This window comes from Cygnus atratus, chromosome 15 (assembly GCF_013377495.2).
Source record: "Cygnus atratus isolate AKBS03 ecotype Queensland, Australia chromosome 15, CAtr_DNAZoo_HiC_assembly, whole genome shotgun sequence".
NCBI classification, from domain to species: domain Eukaryota; kingdom Metazoa; phylum Chordata; class Aves; order Anseriformes; family Anatidae; genus Cygnus; species Cygnus atratus.
In genome coordinates, this window is record NC_066376.1 from 2,000,465 (window position 1) to 2,016,101 (window position 15,637).

The window sequence follows — 15,637 nt, forward strand, 5'->3', positions numbered from 1 at the left end:
TTGCATTGGAACGACACCCCTGGGAATGGATTCTGCCATCACACTATCTTCTTGTTGGAAAGTTTTTCCTAACGCTTAACCTGAATTTTCTTGAGATTAAATCATATTCTGCCATTTGGTCCATTATTTCCTCCCTTCTCCACAGGGACGGAGAAAACAGATTGTTACTTTCCACTTTGCGGTAGGTTTCCACATATTCCAAACCTGTTTTGATGGCCAGCCTTCCCTCCTGCTCTCACCCCATGCAGATCTGTTCGGGCGGTTACTGCGGGATGAGGTTTCTGCAGGTCCCTCTGCTGCAGCCTTGCCAGTTGTCTGCATCTTTCCTGAATTAGGATGCCTGGCTTAGTGGGAGGGTGACACCGTGTACGTCAAATGCCTGCTCACCTCCTTTGTACTGTGTTTTCCTTTTCATAATGCTGAAACGTCACTGCTGGTCCTCTTCTGGTGCTGCATACTTGGCCCAAGAGGCTGCCCTGGAGAACGGCTCTCTGATCCATCCCATCCAGGGCAGGTGAAGGCTCCTGCCCTCTGGCAGCACCGTGCACTCCTCTCCTGTCTGCTTGGACCAAAACCAGCAGGATCGCTGTGCTTTTAGACCTCCTCCTCCGTTGTACTCACACAACTTGGTGGCAACTGCAAATTTACTCAGCACATCATGCTGCTCTCTCCAGGAGCTGGAGCTCCTCTTAAAAATGTGCATTGCATTTTGTTGGGTCAGACCTGGGTTTAAATTGCTCTGATGGAGGTAGGGGACGCAGAGTGACCGACCTCAGTAACAGGCACCTGACCACCTCACTGAGGGACGGGCTATTTTTGTCAAGAAGGTCCTTGCTCCCTTTGCACTCGTGTGACGGCGTTATCAGCTGGGCGATGGACCAAAGGGTGTCCTGTCCGAGGCAGCTGCTGAGAAACCACTGAAAAAGGTCGCATAAATTTCCGCACGCCGTTGCTGCTGGCTGTTTGTGGGAGATTTTCTCCTTCTGCAGACAGGAAGAAGCCACGCAGACATGGTTCTGGACGGGTTACGTCCCTGCCAGAGCTAAATGAAGGACTTTAATTCAGAGCTAGAGCACCCACGGGATGGCAAGACGTATGAAACAAAGAGGGGATTTAGAAAACAAATGAAAAGGCATATTATATTTAGATAATAAAATTAACATCATGAAAATTGTTTCCTGGAAAATTATGCCATGTTACATTGCATACAATCAAGGCACTACTGGAAACAGTAATTAAGAGGCAGCCAACTGCTAATTGCACTTCAGAGGTGGGGCAGCGCCATGGCTCCTCCTGTTTCGGAGCTGGGGCCATGCCGGCGGCTCCCCGCAGCGCCGACCCGCGCCAGCCTGGCCAAGGGCCTGGCTCTCCCATGCTTGGGCTCTTCAAAGCAAATCCTGCAGCTACAGCCAAGGTGGAAAGCTTCGCAGGAAGCCCGGAGCGAAGGAAGGCGTCGTATGTCAAGCAGTGATGAGGTGCAAAGAGGAACCTGTCACGAGCAGCACAAAGGGATGGTAAATATCTTCCCCCGAACTCCCCGGGCTTTTCCACAGGCTGTCAGAGCTGGATATGTCAGGTCCTTAACTGACCGCCTCCAGCGAACTGCAAAACCAACCCTCCGGCCGGCTTCTCGGAAGCGATCGCGCAGGCTGTGAACAGCGGTGTTAAAAATCCAGAACTTTTAAAAACAAATTAAACATAATCCGGAGGCTGAAGTAACTTGGTTTTATGGACTCCATAAACTACTGTATGGGGTTTGCAAAACTTGCCTGACTCCACAAACTTCTTCTGGGGTTTCGGCTTCTGGTTTCTCATCCTTTCCGCGGCTCTGCGGGACTCAAAGCCAAGCAGCGAACATCCTTCTGCAGGCTCCGGCAGCTCCGAGGAGGATGGCCAGCTTTCCCAAGGATGACAGCTGACACTAAGTACACAGCTCACAGTTTTCAAACAAACGTTCAGCCACTCCAAAGGAGATTTACTTCCACGCTTACGCATGTATTTGCATGCTTAAACCTAAACAGCCATGCTTGAAAATGTTTGCTGCTGTGCATGTTACTTGTGTTCCTGTTGTTTTCAACATGCGTCATCCCCAAATCTCAGAGGGTTTTTTTTTTCTCCTTTCTGCTCTTTTTCTTAATTCCACTCTTAAGCAGGATGTGGGACTGCTTCCCGAAGAGCAGTTTGCACTGGGAGGCTGTGTGAATGCCTTGGTCTTGCTAAGGGAAGGATTTGTGGTCCCAGTCCTGAGCATCCGACTCAGGCTCATGGCAGGGAGGGGATGAGCACCTCCGCTGACCGGCGCAAGAGACCCACGGAGCTAATTACTGCTAATCAGCTGCTGTGGACAGATGCCTCTGCACGCACGCACTCCACCAGCCCCCTGCTCACAGGAGCACTTTGGGGAACCCTCCAGCGAAATTAAAAAAAACAAAACAGATGCGAACGAGCCTGTGTTACTTCCTCTTCCTCCTCCTCCCCAGGCTGCTCCCATACATCACCGTCACTCAGCACGCGGCCGGTGTCCGCTGACAGACGGCGCTGGCATGTGACGGTGTCTCTCAGCACCAGCACGGCCAGCACTTGCCCACGATGCACGAGCATTTATGCCCTTTCCCTGTTTGTTTTTAAACCTGAGAACACTTTGTATTTTAAGGCCTTGGGGGTATTCCTGCCCAGGAAACAAACGGCCTTTCTCTCATCTCAGAAATGCTTCTCTCTGCAGGCACAGCCTTCTGCTGGGTGACCTGGACTTCTCTGCTGCTGGAGCCCTCCTGAAATGCAGTAAGGTTTACACCAGCAGCTCCCCTTCAAACGTCTGCACCCTCACTTAATGCTGTGCATCGTTGCTGGCTGAAGTTTTAACCTTTGCTATCGTCTTGCTGAGGGATAAGCATACCTAATGCAGATTAAATGAAATTCCAGCACACAAAAACTAGCAGGGTAAATATAAAACCATAGCCGAAGAGCGATGGTTATGTCATCACTGAGGAATCTAAAAGGCGCCTAAACGAAAATACCACAAAGAAAGAAAACAGAGAAGTTTGGGGCAGGGGGGAGAGGAGAGAGGGAAGAGCACCCGGAGAGGACATGAGAACAAAGGGAAAAGCCTGCCACAGCCTGAGATGGAGCTGCCTCCCGCCCCTGCTGTAAGCCCCAGATTTGTAAAATCCCACCTACGTTCTCCCGGTCACACGACCGAGATTTTGCAGAAAAGGCTACAAGACACTAAAGAATTACATTTACAAGTTTTCCCCCTATTCCTTCTCAATGTATAGCTGCCACCTGCCTGCTGATACCATGTGAGGATGCTACATCTTCATGCAGGCAGGCAAGCAGCAAAAGTGTTTGCCGGGTCCCCTGGGGTGTCCCCAGGGGACTGAGGGTCCCAGTGGCCGGCAGAGTGACCCTGCAGGACATGGGCACACTGTGGGGCAAATTCTGCCCCGTACAGAGCAGCAAACCCCCACTGTGCCACCATGCCTGGGGACAGGTGCAGTCCATGCGCCTTCTCAATGTCTTCAGCTCTGTTATTGCTGAGAAACAATTAAAAAGCCTCACATAAAATTTCCAAGAGTTTCATTACACTAGCAGCAGACATCCTTTAGGAATACATTTTTTTTTAAACATAATTAACTTAGCTGAGGCTTCAAATATCCATCCCCCCACCCCAAGCACATTGTAAATTCACATAAATTGTTTTTCCTGGTTCAGGGGACACACACGTCTCAGGACACATAAAGGCACGAACCTGGAAGGCAGCGAACCACATCAACCAGTCCAGGCGGTAGTGGTAGGGGGTTATGAAGCACGGGCGCCTCTTCAAGTCCCCGGGCTTGCACTTGAAGTCGTACTCCTCCCAGACAGCGGCGGGGTCGTTGGGGTCCGGGCTGGACGTACCCTGAAGGATGACTTCTGTTCTCTCCTTGGTAATGCTGTGGGACACGACATCAGACTGTTATTTGTCTCAAGTCACGTAAAATGCTGGCTCACGAGTGTCAGCACAGCCACTGGGGCCTCGTGGTACAGTTGGATGCTGATGGGTCCAGCAACAGAGAAGTTGTCTGTCTGGCCGCCTTTTATCTTTCCAGCAGCAAATTACATGGAAAAGTCCATCTTTCACATCCTTCCCTCATTCCTCTCTATCATGCTGCACTTGTGCCAGGCCAAGGAGGGACTGCAGCCCAGAAAGATGATTCTTACTGAAATTGCTGGGCCTGTCTTTCTCGATCTCATCTTTCTCAAGAAAGAGAGAGAATACAACAAGCATTTCCCATGTCCCAGACAAGCATCTTCACCCTGGGCCAATCTGTCTCTTTGTACCAGGTTTCTGAAGAAAATCTTTCTCCCGTTACTCTGATGACTCCCATGATAAATGAGCTCTCTGACTACAAACTCCTCATCATATGAAAAACTGGAGATGAAGGATGGTCACTAAGTGCATCCCCGTCTTCTCCATCCTGGCTGCAAGAGGTCTCCTTGTTACTCAGCAGGAGCAGGAGGTACTGTGTGAGCCACTGCAAATCAAGCCAAGAAAAGTAGAAAAGGAAAGCAAAACAAGCTCCCCGTACCTGGCAGGTGTTTAGAAACTGGGTTAAAAAGCATCCCAGCCTTACAGCAGGTCACGCATATTTCCTTTGCTGCTTGGCTGACATTCTCTGCACAGCAAGGTGGCAGAGCAGCAGTGATGGCAAACTCCAGGCCATGGACAGCCCACGTGAAACCACAACTGTCAAGGTTTTCAATGGCCTGTCAGGGATGCTCCTCCGCCCAGGAGGACTGCTTTCCGTAACGAACACATAACAGCATAACTCTGCCTATCCACGCTGTCCTGCTCCCAACACACTTTTAATTTTTTACAGCTTTGGTCCTTCCTCCCTCAGCCCAAAAAAAATGGAAGTTTGGACACACTCGGTCTCCACCTTCTCCCCCGATGGCTTCCAGCGATAGATGCTTACAAGCAAGGAATGCTGTACATCTCGGCTTATAATTGTTACCTACGTTTAATAGATTTCTGGATTCTCCAGCCAAGTTCCATATTATATGCTAGGCTGAGTTATGAGCCGTGGCCAGCTGCCCAATGGTTAGAAACACACTGTAAATCAGGGACACCAAATTACTAATAAAAGTATGTTCCTACTGTGTGATTCAAAATATGTCAAGTTTCACATAATCGTATATTCATTATAAGCTGCAATCCTCTTTTTATTGGTTTACATAGGCTGGAATTACAAACATATTACAGCAGCATTTCATCACATGCTCTTTAGGTTCTGGTAACTGTTGAAACAGAAACCATGGACTGAAGAAGAAAAAGAACAACAACCCAAAGAAAACAATCTCCTGTAGCTTCACCACTCCAGCCTTCAAAGAGGTTCAGGGGTTATTACTTCTTGCCTCAGAAAAGGAGAAACGTCAGTTTTTCTCACAACATTTTTAGTGTTGATTATTTTCTATATTTTTCCCCCTTTTTTTTTTCCTATAGAAATGCCTGCTATTTGAAAAATTGGGGAAAACCTCATACTAACTTGATGTGCTGCAGGTGTGCTCTGTACCTCCCGTGCTCGCAGTGAGACCCTCCCATCCCAGCAGCCGACCTGCACCCCTGGAAAACCCCAACTGCTGCTGCTCCTCCTGCGGGGCCTTGTCCTGAGCCCGCTAACCCCAGGGGAGCCCTCGGGGTCCTCCTGGGGACCACCCCGCGGCCCTACATGGGATTTCCTGAGCGGCCGGCAGCAGCCAGACCACTGTTGGGCCTGTCCTCTCCATCTGTCTTGTTCTTTTTGTGAGTCCATTTATACTTCAGTCTCCACAGCTTCCTGTAGCGATGAATTCCCCAAGTCACTTGTTGGAAAAAGCACTTCCTTTTGTTGGCCTTAAATCTGCTACCCAATAGCTTATGTGAATATTTACATGAGGGAGAGCAAATGTGTGCACGGGAAGAGAAGTGCACCATAAATAAAGTGGGCTGGTGATGGTGAAGACTATCCACTGGATGAACTCTCTTACGGATATTTTCATCCTGCTATTACATTTGCTCCATCAATATAATGAGCTCACCGAAAGGAGCTCAAAGAAAACAAATTGTAATTTAATGGGAAAGAAACCTGCTCCTTTTTCTCCTTCTCCCTCATAAACAGATATTCCAAGTCTACTGGTTACTGGAAAGATTTCTGTTTAGCTTTAAGGCTATCAGATCATCCCACACACTGCTGACAGCAGAGAGCTGTACAACGTTCTGTTAAAATGGAAGTACCTCCCAAAAGCTCCGTAGGTGTTTACTATCCTGAGAGGGTTGAAGGAGGTGTTCATGACTTGTCTGGAGCTGAGCAGGTTCAGGACAACAGGGACGCTGAGGTAAGCGATCAGGAGCCCGAAGGAGATGTTCACCACTTGGCGGATGCAGCGGCCTGTTCGGGACACAAAGGCAGACCAGAGGAATGTGACTTTGCTGCCAGCAGCCAGCTCTGCTCCCTCACCCCCGGGGGGCACAGCCGGACCCCCCCGGGCCGGCCGGGACCCTGCTGGGTGCTCGCAGCTGCTCGGCTCCGAGCCTGGGGCTGGCGAACGCCCCCCGTAATCGAGCAGAGCTTGCCGAGGGCCATGCGCTATCGCTCGAGAGATCTGCCTTTCTCTAAATAGTCTGAGAAAGGGCTAAAAGGAAAAATGTCTAAAATGTAAGATTAATCATCGCTTCAGCGCGGGGGAAAAAACCCAGCTGGCACTCGCACCTTGCTCACAGTCGCCCTCCTGGTCCCCAGCGTGCGTGGGCTGCCTCCGGCTCGCCCCGGCTTCGCTCCCGCACGTGGCCGCCCCGGGCTCTTGCCACCCAGACTCGTTTCCTGCATTTTCCTCCCTGTCACTCAGTGGCTCCATCCAAACCTCCCTGCTTCCTCTGCAAAGCTCTGTTACTTATCGCTTATGTATGAGATGTGTTACTTCACCAGCGCTCTGGTATTCGGTTTGTAGGAACAGCGCAGGATTCACGTGGCATTTCAGTCTGGAGAGAAACCCGCTGCAATCAGACAAATAAGCACAAGTGACCTCTGAAGGGCTCCCATGCTTATGGCCGTTTTTAATTTGTTTAACATTAACAGCCAAAGGATCAGATTCAAAGCAATAGCATGTAGCTTTCCCCTTATCTCTGCAGGAGAGGGATGTTTATTTGAACCCCTCTCAGAAGCTATTAATAATTGTTTAGTCTGAGAACATTTCTGGAGAACCGTTTGGTTTGGAATGGAGCTCGCCGAGATACCTCCCCTCGCCCCCTGCGCTGCTGCAGGGCTGCTGCGAAAGCGGGACGAGGCGGCCGGGCAGCGATTTGTCTTTGAGATGAAGCTTCCAGCCTGCAAGGAGCAGGCTCGGACACAGAGCACGGCACGACAAAGGCAGTGCCAGTGGCTCCACGGGTCACAGTTTATGGCTGTGCATGGACTGCTCGTCCTTCACCCTCTGCAGCCATGGTAGCCCTGACCGAACGGTGCGCAGGATCTGGCCCCAAAAGCATCAGCACCTCCTCGGTCCTGACATGCCCGCTGTGGCGTGGTGATTGCCATCACGCCTTGGGGTGACAACTACTTGGTCAGAGAAAAAAAGGGTTTAATACAGGAAAAAATACTACAGTGAGGATGGAGCAAGACTTGGAGAAGGAGCATGAGACATGAGCCAAGGGGATCTGGATGGAGCAGCATGGAGCTGAGCACTAGCGGTGGGAATTAGAGGTCTCAGTGGGAATTACGTGCACATACTTCGAGGATGTGGCCAGATCCTTATAAAATCAGGTCATGAGCAGGGCATGACTGGGTACCCTCCTGTCTTCTGCTCTTGTGACCCAGGGGTGAGTGCTCCTCTAAGCCTCTTGCCACACAGAGCATCAGTGCCAGCTCAACAGCCTCTACTTTGCTAGCTGAAAAAATATGCAGAAATCCAAATTCACCCAGAATATTACAGATACTCTACCCTTTACTTAGAGATTCCCCCTTTTTTTAAAATCCCAGGACAGGGACACATTTACACTTCAGAGCAGTGTATGGACTATGGATGCAACTATGGATGGCTCTCCTTGCTTGGGGCAGCACTGGCTCATTACGGTTTTCTGGAGAACACTACAGAAAAGGAGCAAGTTCCTCGAAAAAAAGATCTATCCCCCCCCATGGTGACTCACTGAGTGACATAGCACAGAAGCAACCTTTGGCTTCTCCTCCAAAAAGCATGGTGCAACTTGAGTGTTGTTTGGGACTGGATGTAAAAATACAGTTGGTAGGAAAGCTGTAGGCTCTCACAGCAAAGCTACCAGAATGGGAAAGCTGTTCAAGATTTCTAGCAAAATACATGATAGGACACAGAGAAAGCTTAATGAAATTGCATTAGCCTTGCTGGAAGTAACCCCTCTGGTTAATACGCTGTATTTCTTAGTAGATGAGAAAGGACTAGAGACAGATGCTCTATCTTGCTGACATTTTTCACTCTTCTGACAGATGTTTAGCGTATTTAAAAATGAGCATCTGTGATTGTTGTTGATATTATAGGCAATTTGTTGCTTATATGCGGTTTATAAAAATACTACAAATACAACTCTACATCTGTTACACAGCCCCATGAAAAATATCCCAATGTTGCCTGTGCAGGCAATCTTCTGGAACCAGGCTGTTTGAAAACTCTCTTCCGAGCGGAACATCAGCCACATTAATCCCCTCTGTGAAGTTACAAACTCCCTTGTGTTTGCTTCTCCGTGTTCGTGGTATGAACAGGAGTTCACCTCCACCCTGTTTTTGGGAACTCCCTCCCCCTGTGGCAGTGCCCACGCAGCCGCTCCGCTCGGCTTCTCCAAGCAGGATGCTGAGCGGGGACGGCCACCTCCCCAGCAGCCAGCTCTCTCTTCCCCTTGGTGCAAGAGTTATTGGCTCCCCAATAGATCAATAACCAATTTCGCTCTTTCTGGAAGTCTGGCTTCATGTGGAGTTACTTAAACAGAGCCCTAATGCCTGTGGGCTCTAGGGGCAGGAGGGCAAATTGGCCAGAGGGTCACCATGCCACTGGGGAGAGAGGACTGCTGAGAGTGAGCAAACACGAGACCTGCTTCTGCATCCAACTTCTGACATGAAACCCTTGCCCCAAACCACACTGCGTGTTTCATCCTCGACTTTAAATAGTCAAAATAAAAATAAGAAAAAAAAAACACCCACAAGCTAAATTGTGCAATTCTACATTGCTTAGTTAGGGCTGGAGTTTGATGCTCACTGGGGCGAGTGCAAGGAACCTTGATTCCTGTGAGCAGAGAAGTCAGGATTTCTGCTGCACGTCCTCCGAAGGCACCGTACCTGCACTGAGGACGTGCCCTCTAGTGGCAATGTCACCGCAGACCTTTATAAACCAGCTCCTGGTTTTGCACTCATTTGTCATCAGCTCAAGATTCAGACACCCTTCAAACCGCAGAGGAGACCACGCAGGGGCAAAATTATCTCCCTCCCCATCCATGTTTTCTCCAGAAGGAGAAGATGAAAGCTTTTGAGATAAACACACCGAATACGCCTTTCTGCAGCTTTTTCTCCCTCCAGAAACAACTCACCGTATCCCAGGGGAGGCTGCTCGCCGGCTGCCTGCCCGGCCTGCATCTGCACCACCCGGTCTTTCACCCCTCCTCGCCTGGAGCTGAAGAGGAATCCCAGGCTGAGGTCGTCAAAGCAAGCGATGCTGGGCACGATGGTCAGCCAGTTGAGGAAGCTCAGGTTTCCGCTGATTATCAGAAGCACCTACACAGGAAAGAAGGAAGCAGAGGGTGTTAAAGTTGCCAGCTGCCCGAAGCTGGGAGGAGACTCCACAGCTCCCACCTCTGTGGGCTTTGCTGAATGAAACCCCTTTAAAAACAGCTTAAGAAAAACTCGGGCGGTCCCTGGCCCAGCATCCATGCAGCCACATTTGAGCAGCCCTGGATGATGCGCTGCCCAGCAGGCCCCCAAAATCCAAAGCAGCACACGTGAGCTCTGCTCCGGTCCACAGGCTGCAGCCTGCTCCCCACCCCGGCCCTGCGGGTGTTTCTTTGCCAGGGAAACCCAAAGGCTGTTGTCCTGCAAGCACATTGCAATGGGAATGCAGTGCAAGGTGACCCCTGGCAGTTGGCTTCAGGACGTGGGGATCCAGAGGGGTCTCACGATGCAACGCCCCGGCAGAGCTCCCACCTCCTGCCTCAAACCTGCCCACGCGACAGCAAGGGCTCAAGGCTGTGACAAAGGAAATGTTGATGGTATTTTAAACCAGAGCACATCGTCAGCTGATTTTCCATGACTGTCACACTGACGGCAAACCCTGTCCCTCCCTGCTCAGGCTACGGGCCCAAAAACACTCCCCAGCGGGACAAGACGAGCCCAAGCGCAGTGCTTCCGGGGACTGCGCAGGGCCCCAGGGGCATGGCCCCCCTCCTGACGATGCCCATCTATCTACAGACTCAACACTTCTAAAACCCTTCAGGAGGAAATACTGGAACTTCTAATTGAGGACCAGCTTTAAATATAAAGTACTTTTTTTTTTTTTTTAGAGGCATTTTTATTTTAACTTTTATTGCCCATTTATGAGAATGTTCTGCATGCGTAAGGCAGAAAAAGCGGAAAAATCTGCGAGTCTTTGGAAGAGTCTCCATAAATATTTGTACAGAGCAGGAAAGGCTTTTTGTAGACACACATTATTTTTTTCTCACTATCACAATGACTTAAAAAAAAAAAGGAACCTTCTTGCACCCCAGTTCTCCAGCGAGTCCTAATGAGCACCACGCGGTCGTGTTTGGGCACAGCCCGTTTAGCCTCGGCCATGAATCACATCTTCGCAGCATATGGCTTTGTTTTGCAGCTCTCCCCACGGTTGCATGATGTCACTTCCTTGCCATTTCCACACATCAGCCACGGCGAAGATGCAGCCGCACCTCTGCTCGAGGTACACCCCGATCCCCTGCCAGAGCCTTTCACTGCGCCTCCATATGAAACAGAACGCCCAGAACAATTTCTGCTTCTTGCAAGCATCGTTTTCAATTTCTGCCCCCACTGCAGGCTCCCTGCCGGCCCTGCAGAGGCACGGCAGGGCAAAGGGAGGAGGACAGAAGGGCTGGGAACTGTGATACCTCCCGCATCACGGCCCTTCCCTGTGCCCACTGACAACAACCGACGTGTCGGGAGCTGCGAGGAGCCGCGCTCGGCCACGCTCCTGCACGCCGAGCCACAAAGGAGCTACAAACGCCTCTCGGTCAAACCCTGCTGTCCTTGTCTGCATCTGAACGGATTCATGAAAATGGTGCAAAACCTTGCACAGATGCTTTTCCTGCTGCACAAGCCCAGTAGCGTGCACTAAAGAAGTGCTACAGGAGCCAGCGTGGTATGGAGCAGGCAGAGGGCACCTGCACCTCGGCTGCTGCCCCCACAGCCCTGCTGGCGACAGCGATATTCCCGTGGGAAGCTTCCCCACCAGCGCGAGCGAGTGGAGCAGGGTTTGGATCACACATTATTTGGCTTTTGACTCATGTGTGAGCGAGGGACGTGGCGCTGGTGGGACCCCCCGGCACCCATCTCCTCTCGCAGCGTTTTTGGGTGCTGCCCTTACTGCCGGGGGCTTGGCTCCCATCCTGGGCAGCTCTGCCGGAGCCTCATTCCCTAGAGGGCTATGAACATTTTTCTGTTTGTTCTAGCCTAAATTTATTCAAGCCCAGCCTATAGCTTTTTTTTTTTTTTAAAGTTGTTTTTTGCAGTTCGTAGATGCCCCCGTTTAATCTCTGCAGCTACATCCCTTCTCCACCTTCACGCTTTCAAGCCAGCCGGCCAGCTCCTGCCTCCGCTCACAGAGGACTTCATTGTCTGCTTATCCCAGCAAGCATGCCCTGAACCTGAACAAGGTCCAATCAATCTTTCTGGGTGCTGACAAGAACTGCACAGAGGACATCAGATGAGTCTCACCAGGAACTCCTACGGCGGTACTAACATTCCCTTTCCCAACCAGAACTATTCCTCCCGCTGCGTGCTAACCCCGCATTTATCTGCTCCACCGGGGTGTCACATTGGTAGTTGCCAGCACACTGCAAGCAGCCTGTGTGCACAATTTCCCCCTACACACACACAATTTCCCCAAACTGACACATAACGCAGGATTTTCTGCTCCCAAGCCAGGAGCATCACCCCACGTGCTGCACAGCCCCGTCCCATGCCGCCTGCCCCACTAACCTTTGAGGCCAACCCAAACTGAGGATGCTGAGAACTGACTGACCCAAAAACTCTCCGCTTTGCTTGCGAACACAAACCACATGGTTTTTAACCCAGGGCAGCCACAGCATTTAATCGTTCCACGTTTCACACGAAGAGGGACCGCTGCCAGCTCAGCCCTGCGGACACCACGACTCGCACCAGATGCAGAACGGACGCCACGAGCTCGCTTCAATGCCAGCACCACAGCACCAAGCCCACCCCAGGTGGTCACCACGAAGCCACATCTGGTGTGTCCCAGGGCTGCCTGCCTCGAGCCACCGCGGTGCTCGGAAAGGAGCGTCCTGTGAGCGATTCATCACGCTGGCATCGGTCGGTATACGGGAATCCGCGCACACAAAGACAAAACAAGGAAAGAAAAGCATCTGATGCCTGTTCAGGACTATTTTAGTTTTGAGACTGATTTGGATTCTTGTCCCATTAGTCACATTACTTAGGATTTAGCCCTGGTTCTGCTAATTAACTAGCTGTTCCTCAGACATATTAAAACAAAATGGAAGAAAATAGGAAAGAAAAGAAAGTGGTCTCACCATCTTACTCATAAAAAACGAAGATATAAGGCTGACTTAATGTATTACACTTTGAAAAATAATGCTCTGATGTAATAGTCAGTTATTTTTCAGACTTCAGACCAACAAATGAGAACTTCCCCCACCTTCCAACTGGGTTGAAAGCTGCAACCTTGATTGGTACTACTTTTACTCTATTTAAAGAACACTTCTCCATACATGCAGCTGAACTTCATCCTCCTGCAAACAGACCTGAGTCTGCCTTCTCTAACACAGCCCCCCGCCACGAACACCAAAAAGCTACATCCCAGGCATAGAGGAAACCCCACCAAACCTTGCAGGTTTAACCTCCTCCTCTGGTAAGGCAGTGAAAGCTCAAACAGCTCTTGCAGAGATGAACCCTGATGTACTAGGGCTCGTTGGAGAGCAAGGGCTCTGTGCAGGAGACCTCCACCTCACTTCGTAAGCAGGACAATTTAGCTGTCAAGGGCTCTGGGGTATTACCCAGGGATTGTTTTAGGATTTTGCTATACTCACATACACGATGAGGCTCTATTGCAGTACGGACCGGTGTCACCTGGACTTGCTAAATCAAGTGGTAAGAGACAGTTCTTGTTCTGAAGAAACTTAAATCTAAACACGCAAGACAAAGTTAGATCGAAATTAGGATTTAATACAGCTGTGTTACAGGCGGAGAATGGAAGAATTCTGGCACCTAGTTCTTACTTCAACAACGCCCTCTGGGGACATTGCCTTAAAGAAACTAACCCAAGATCACCTAAGGACTCTTGCAGAAGGGCCTGAAATAGGACCCGAATCTCCCAATTACAAATCCAGTGTCTTAATTACAAGTCCCCTCAAAATACCTGCATGCCCAAAGGCCAGTCCCCAGAGTTTCCCTATGGTTTATCCCAGTGTGCACTCACCCAGCGTGCACTTTTCTTCCCTCAGAAAGGCTCTTTTTTATGTGCGTGGTGTCCCGCTGGGGCCCTCCTCATGAAAATAAAAGGCAGTCTCCCAAAATACTATTCCACAACCCAAATATCAATAACATGCACAGTTTCGGTCTGAGCAGTGTTCTATTAAAAAGATGTACATTTTCTCGTTAAAAACGACAACAAATAAATGTTAAAAACATGTCATTTACCTCCCTCTGAGATTGGCTTTTTTAAATTTATTTTTTATTTTTTTAAAATACGGTGATTTGCAAGTTATAATTTTCAAAAACCTGGTAGGACGCTTTGGTAGCAGATTCACATAATCCTAAAAAAAAAATAGAGATCTGACCAATTAAAGTAAGTAACAAAAGTCCTGCTATTATTTAGTAAAAACAAAAATAAACTAACTTATTTACCCTGAGTTGGATAATTATCCAGAATTACGAGGGGGAAGAAAGTATTTAAATCTGAATTACATACACATGTTAGGTCCTCGAACATAACATGTTGTACTCAAAGGAGTAAATACGCTTTGCGTTCCCCCTTTGACCCGTATGTGGTTTAGCTTTTAGTTCAATGCATGTTAATCAGCCTGTATTCATTAACACACTTCTCACTTAGCCACTTTGTTAGGAAACCCTGATGCTTTCCTGATTTGATTTGCCTTGCACAATTGCAGTAATATTAAGAAAATAGTTCTCCACTTTGCCACTTCTGCGGAGGATCGTTTTACAGCTTTGTAAGGAGCGACTGGGTGGTCCATTAGAGGCTTTTTTCGGTAGTGATTCACCTCTCTTTATTGCTTGGAAGTCAGAAGCAAGATATCTTATTTCCACCAGCCCTTAAAATCAGGGGATTCAAAAATAATACAAATTTGGCGTTTTCTGGTCTGTGGGTGGAATCATGAACCTGACACATTTTTAACTTCGGTTATTCCAGCCGAGGCTCGATGCTCACGCTGGCCACTGTGGCTGCTGAGCAGGCACCGGGCCGCGAACTGACACACGGCTTGATGTTATCCCCTGCCCGAGGGGGGATGAACACTGTGAATCCTCGAGCTTTGCAAAAACAAACCTCAAAGGAACTCCCACTTCAAAGTCAATTAACAGGAAAACGGACAATTCTCCAGGCATGCTGACGGCTGCCTGTCCCAGCAGACGGTTTCTCAGCCGTTTCTGCAAGAGGCCCGCGGTATTTGGCATTTAGCTGGCAGTGAGACCAAAACTTTGTCAGCTGACCGACCGGGGCTGGTGGATCCTCTGTGATTCAAACTCGTATTGAAGGCGCTCAGCTCCTGCCCTGGTACGTGAAGAGCAGTCACGCCTAGCACCGGCGTGCGCTGATCTGGGTTTCGTCCCCCAAATTCCCAAGGTCTTACTTCCCTCATGTGCAGAGTGGGTTTGTGGGCGCTGGACCTCCTCCGCACCCACCTCTGGGGACAAGGACACCGAAGACCTCTAGGAGCTGGTTCTGCTGGGCTGCCGGGGCACGGGGAGCATCTGCTCCTTCCCCATCACCCACGTGCAATCGAGAGGTTGTTGCACTCATCTCACACTAATTTCAGCCCTTGCACCGTGCAAAGTGCCACGATCACAACCCAGCAGGGCCATCCCCACCTCTCCGCGGCTGATGGGCTGCACCCTGCCTAGCTCAGCCCTCATTTCTGTTTACTAAGTGTCTTTCTCTTGCTGGACAATATTTAAATGCACAATTATAACAAACAGATGGTATCAACCCCTGTGGTGATTTTTAAAAATTTTTTTATTAAAGCACAGTATTAATCATGGTAATTGGGTAGGAACTTTAAGGTTATAAAACTACAGCATGTCTAATGAGCGAGCTCCTTATAGGAGGAACTGAGGTTTTTAATCTAATAATGTCAGTTTTATGGATTATGACTGGAGTTTTATGAAGTGTGATATGAAATACTGTGGATTCATGGCTCTCACTGGAT

At 49.5% G+C, this 15,637-nt stretch overlaps 1 protein-coding gene across 3 annotated transcripts in view; it reads right to left on the reverse strand.

Moving 5' to 3' along the window:
* LMF1 (lipase maturation factor 1) overlaps positions 1 to 15,637 on the reverse strand; it is a 193,459-nt gene that overhangs the window by 17,097 nt on the left and 160,725 nt on the right. For all 3 annotated transcript variants that reach the window (XM_035563396.2, XM_050713893.1, XM_050713892.1), the window contains 3 exons: positions 9,566 to 9,749; positions 6,254 to 6,407; positions 3,749 to 3,932 (listed from right to left, as the gene is read on the reverse strand). In XM_035563396.2, coding sequence (XP_035419289.1) covers positions 3,749 to 3,932; positions 6,254 to 6,407; positions 9,566 to 9,749 — 522 coding nt within the window. The remainder of the gene's footprint in view (positions 1 to 3,748; positions 3,933 to 6,253; positions 6,408 to 9,565; positions 9,750 to 15,637) is intronic.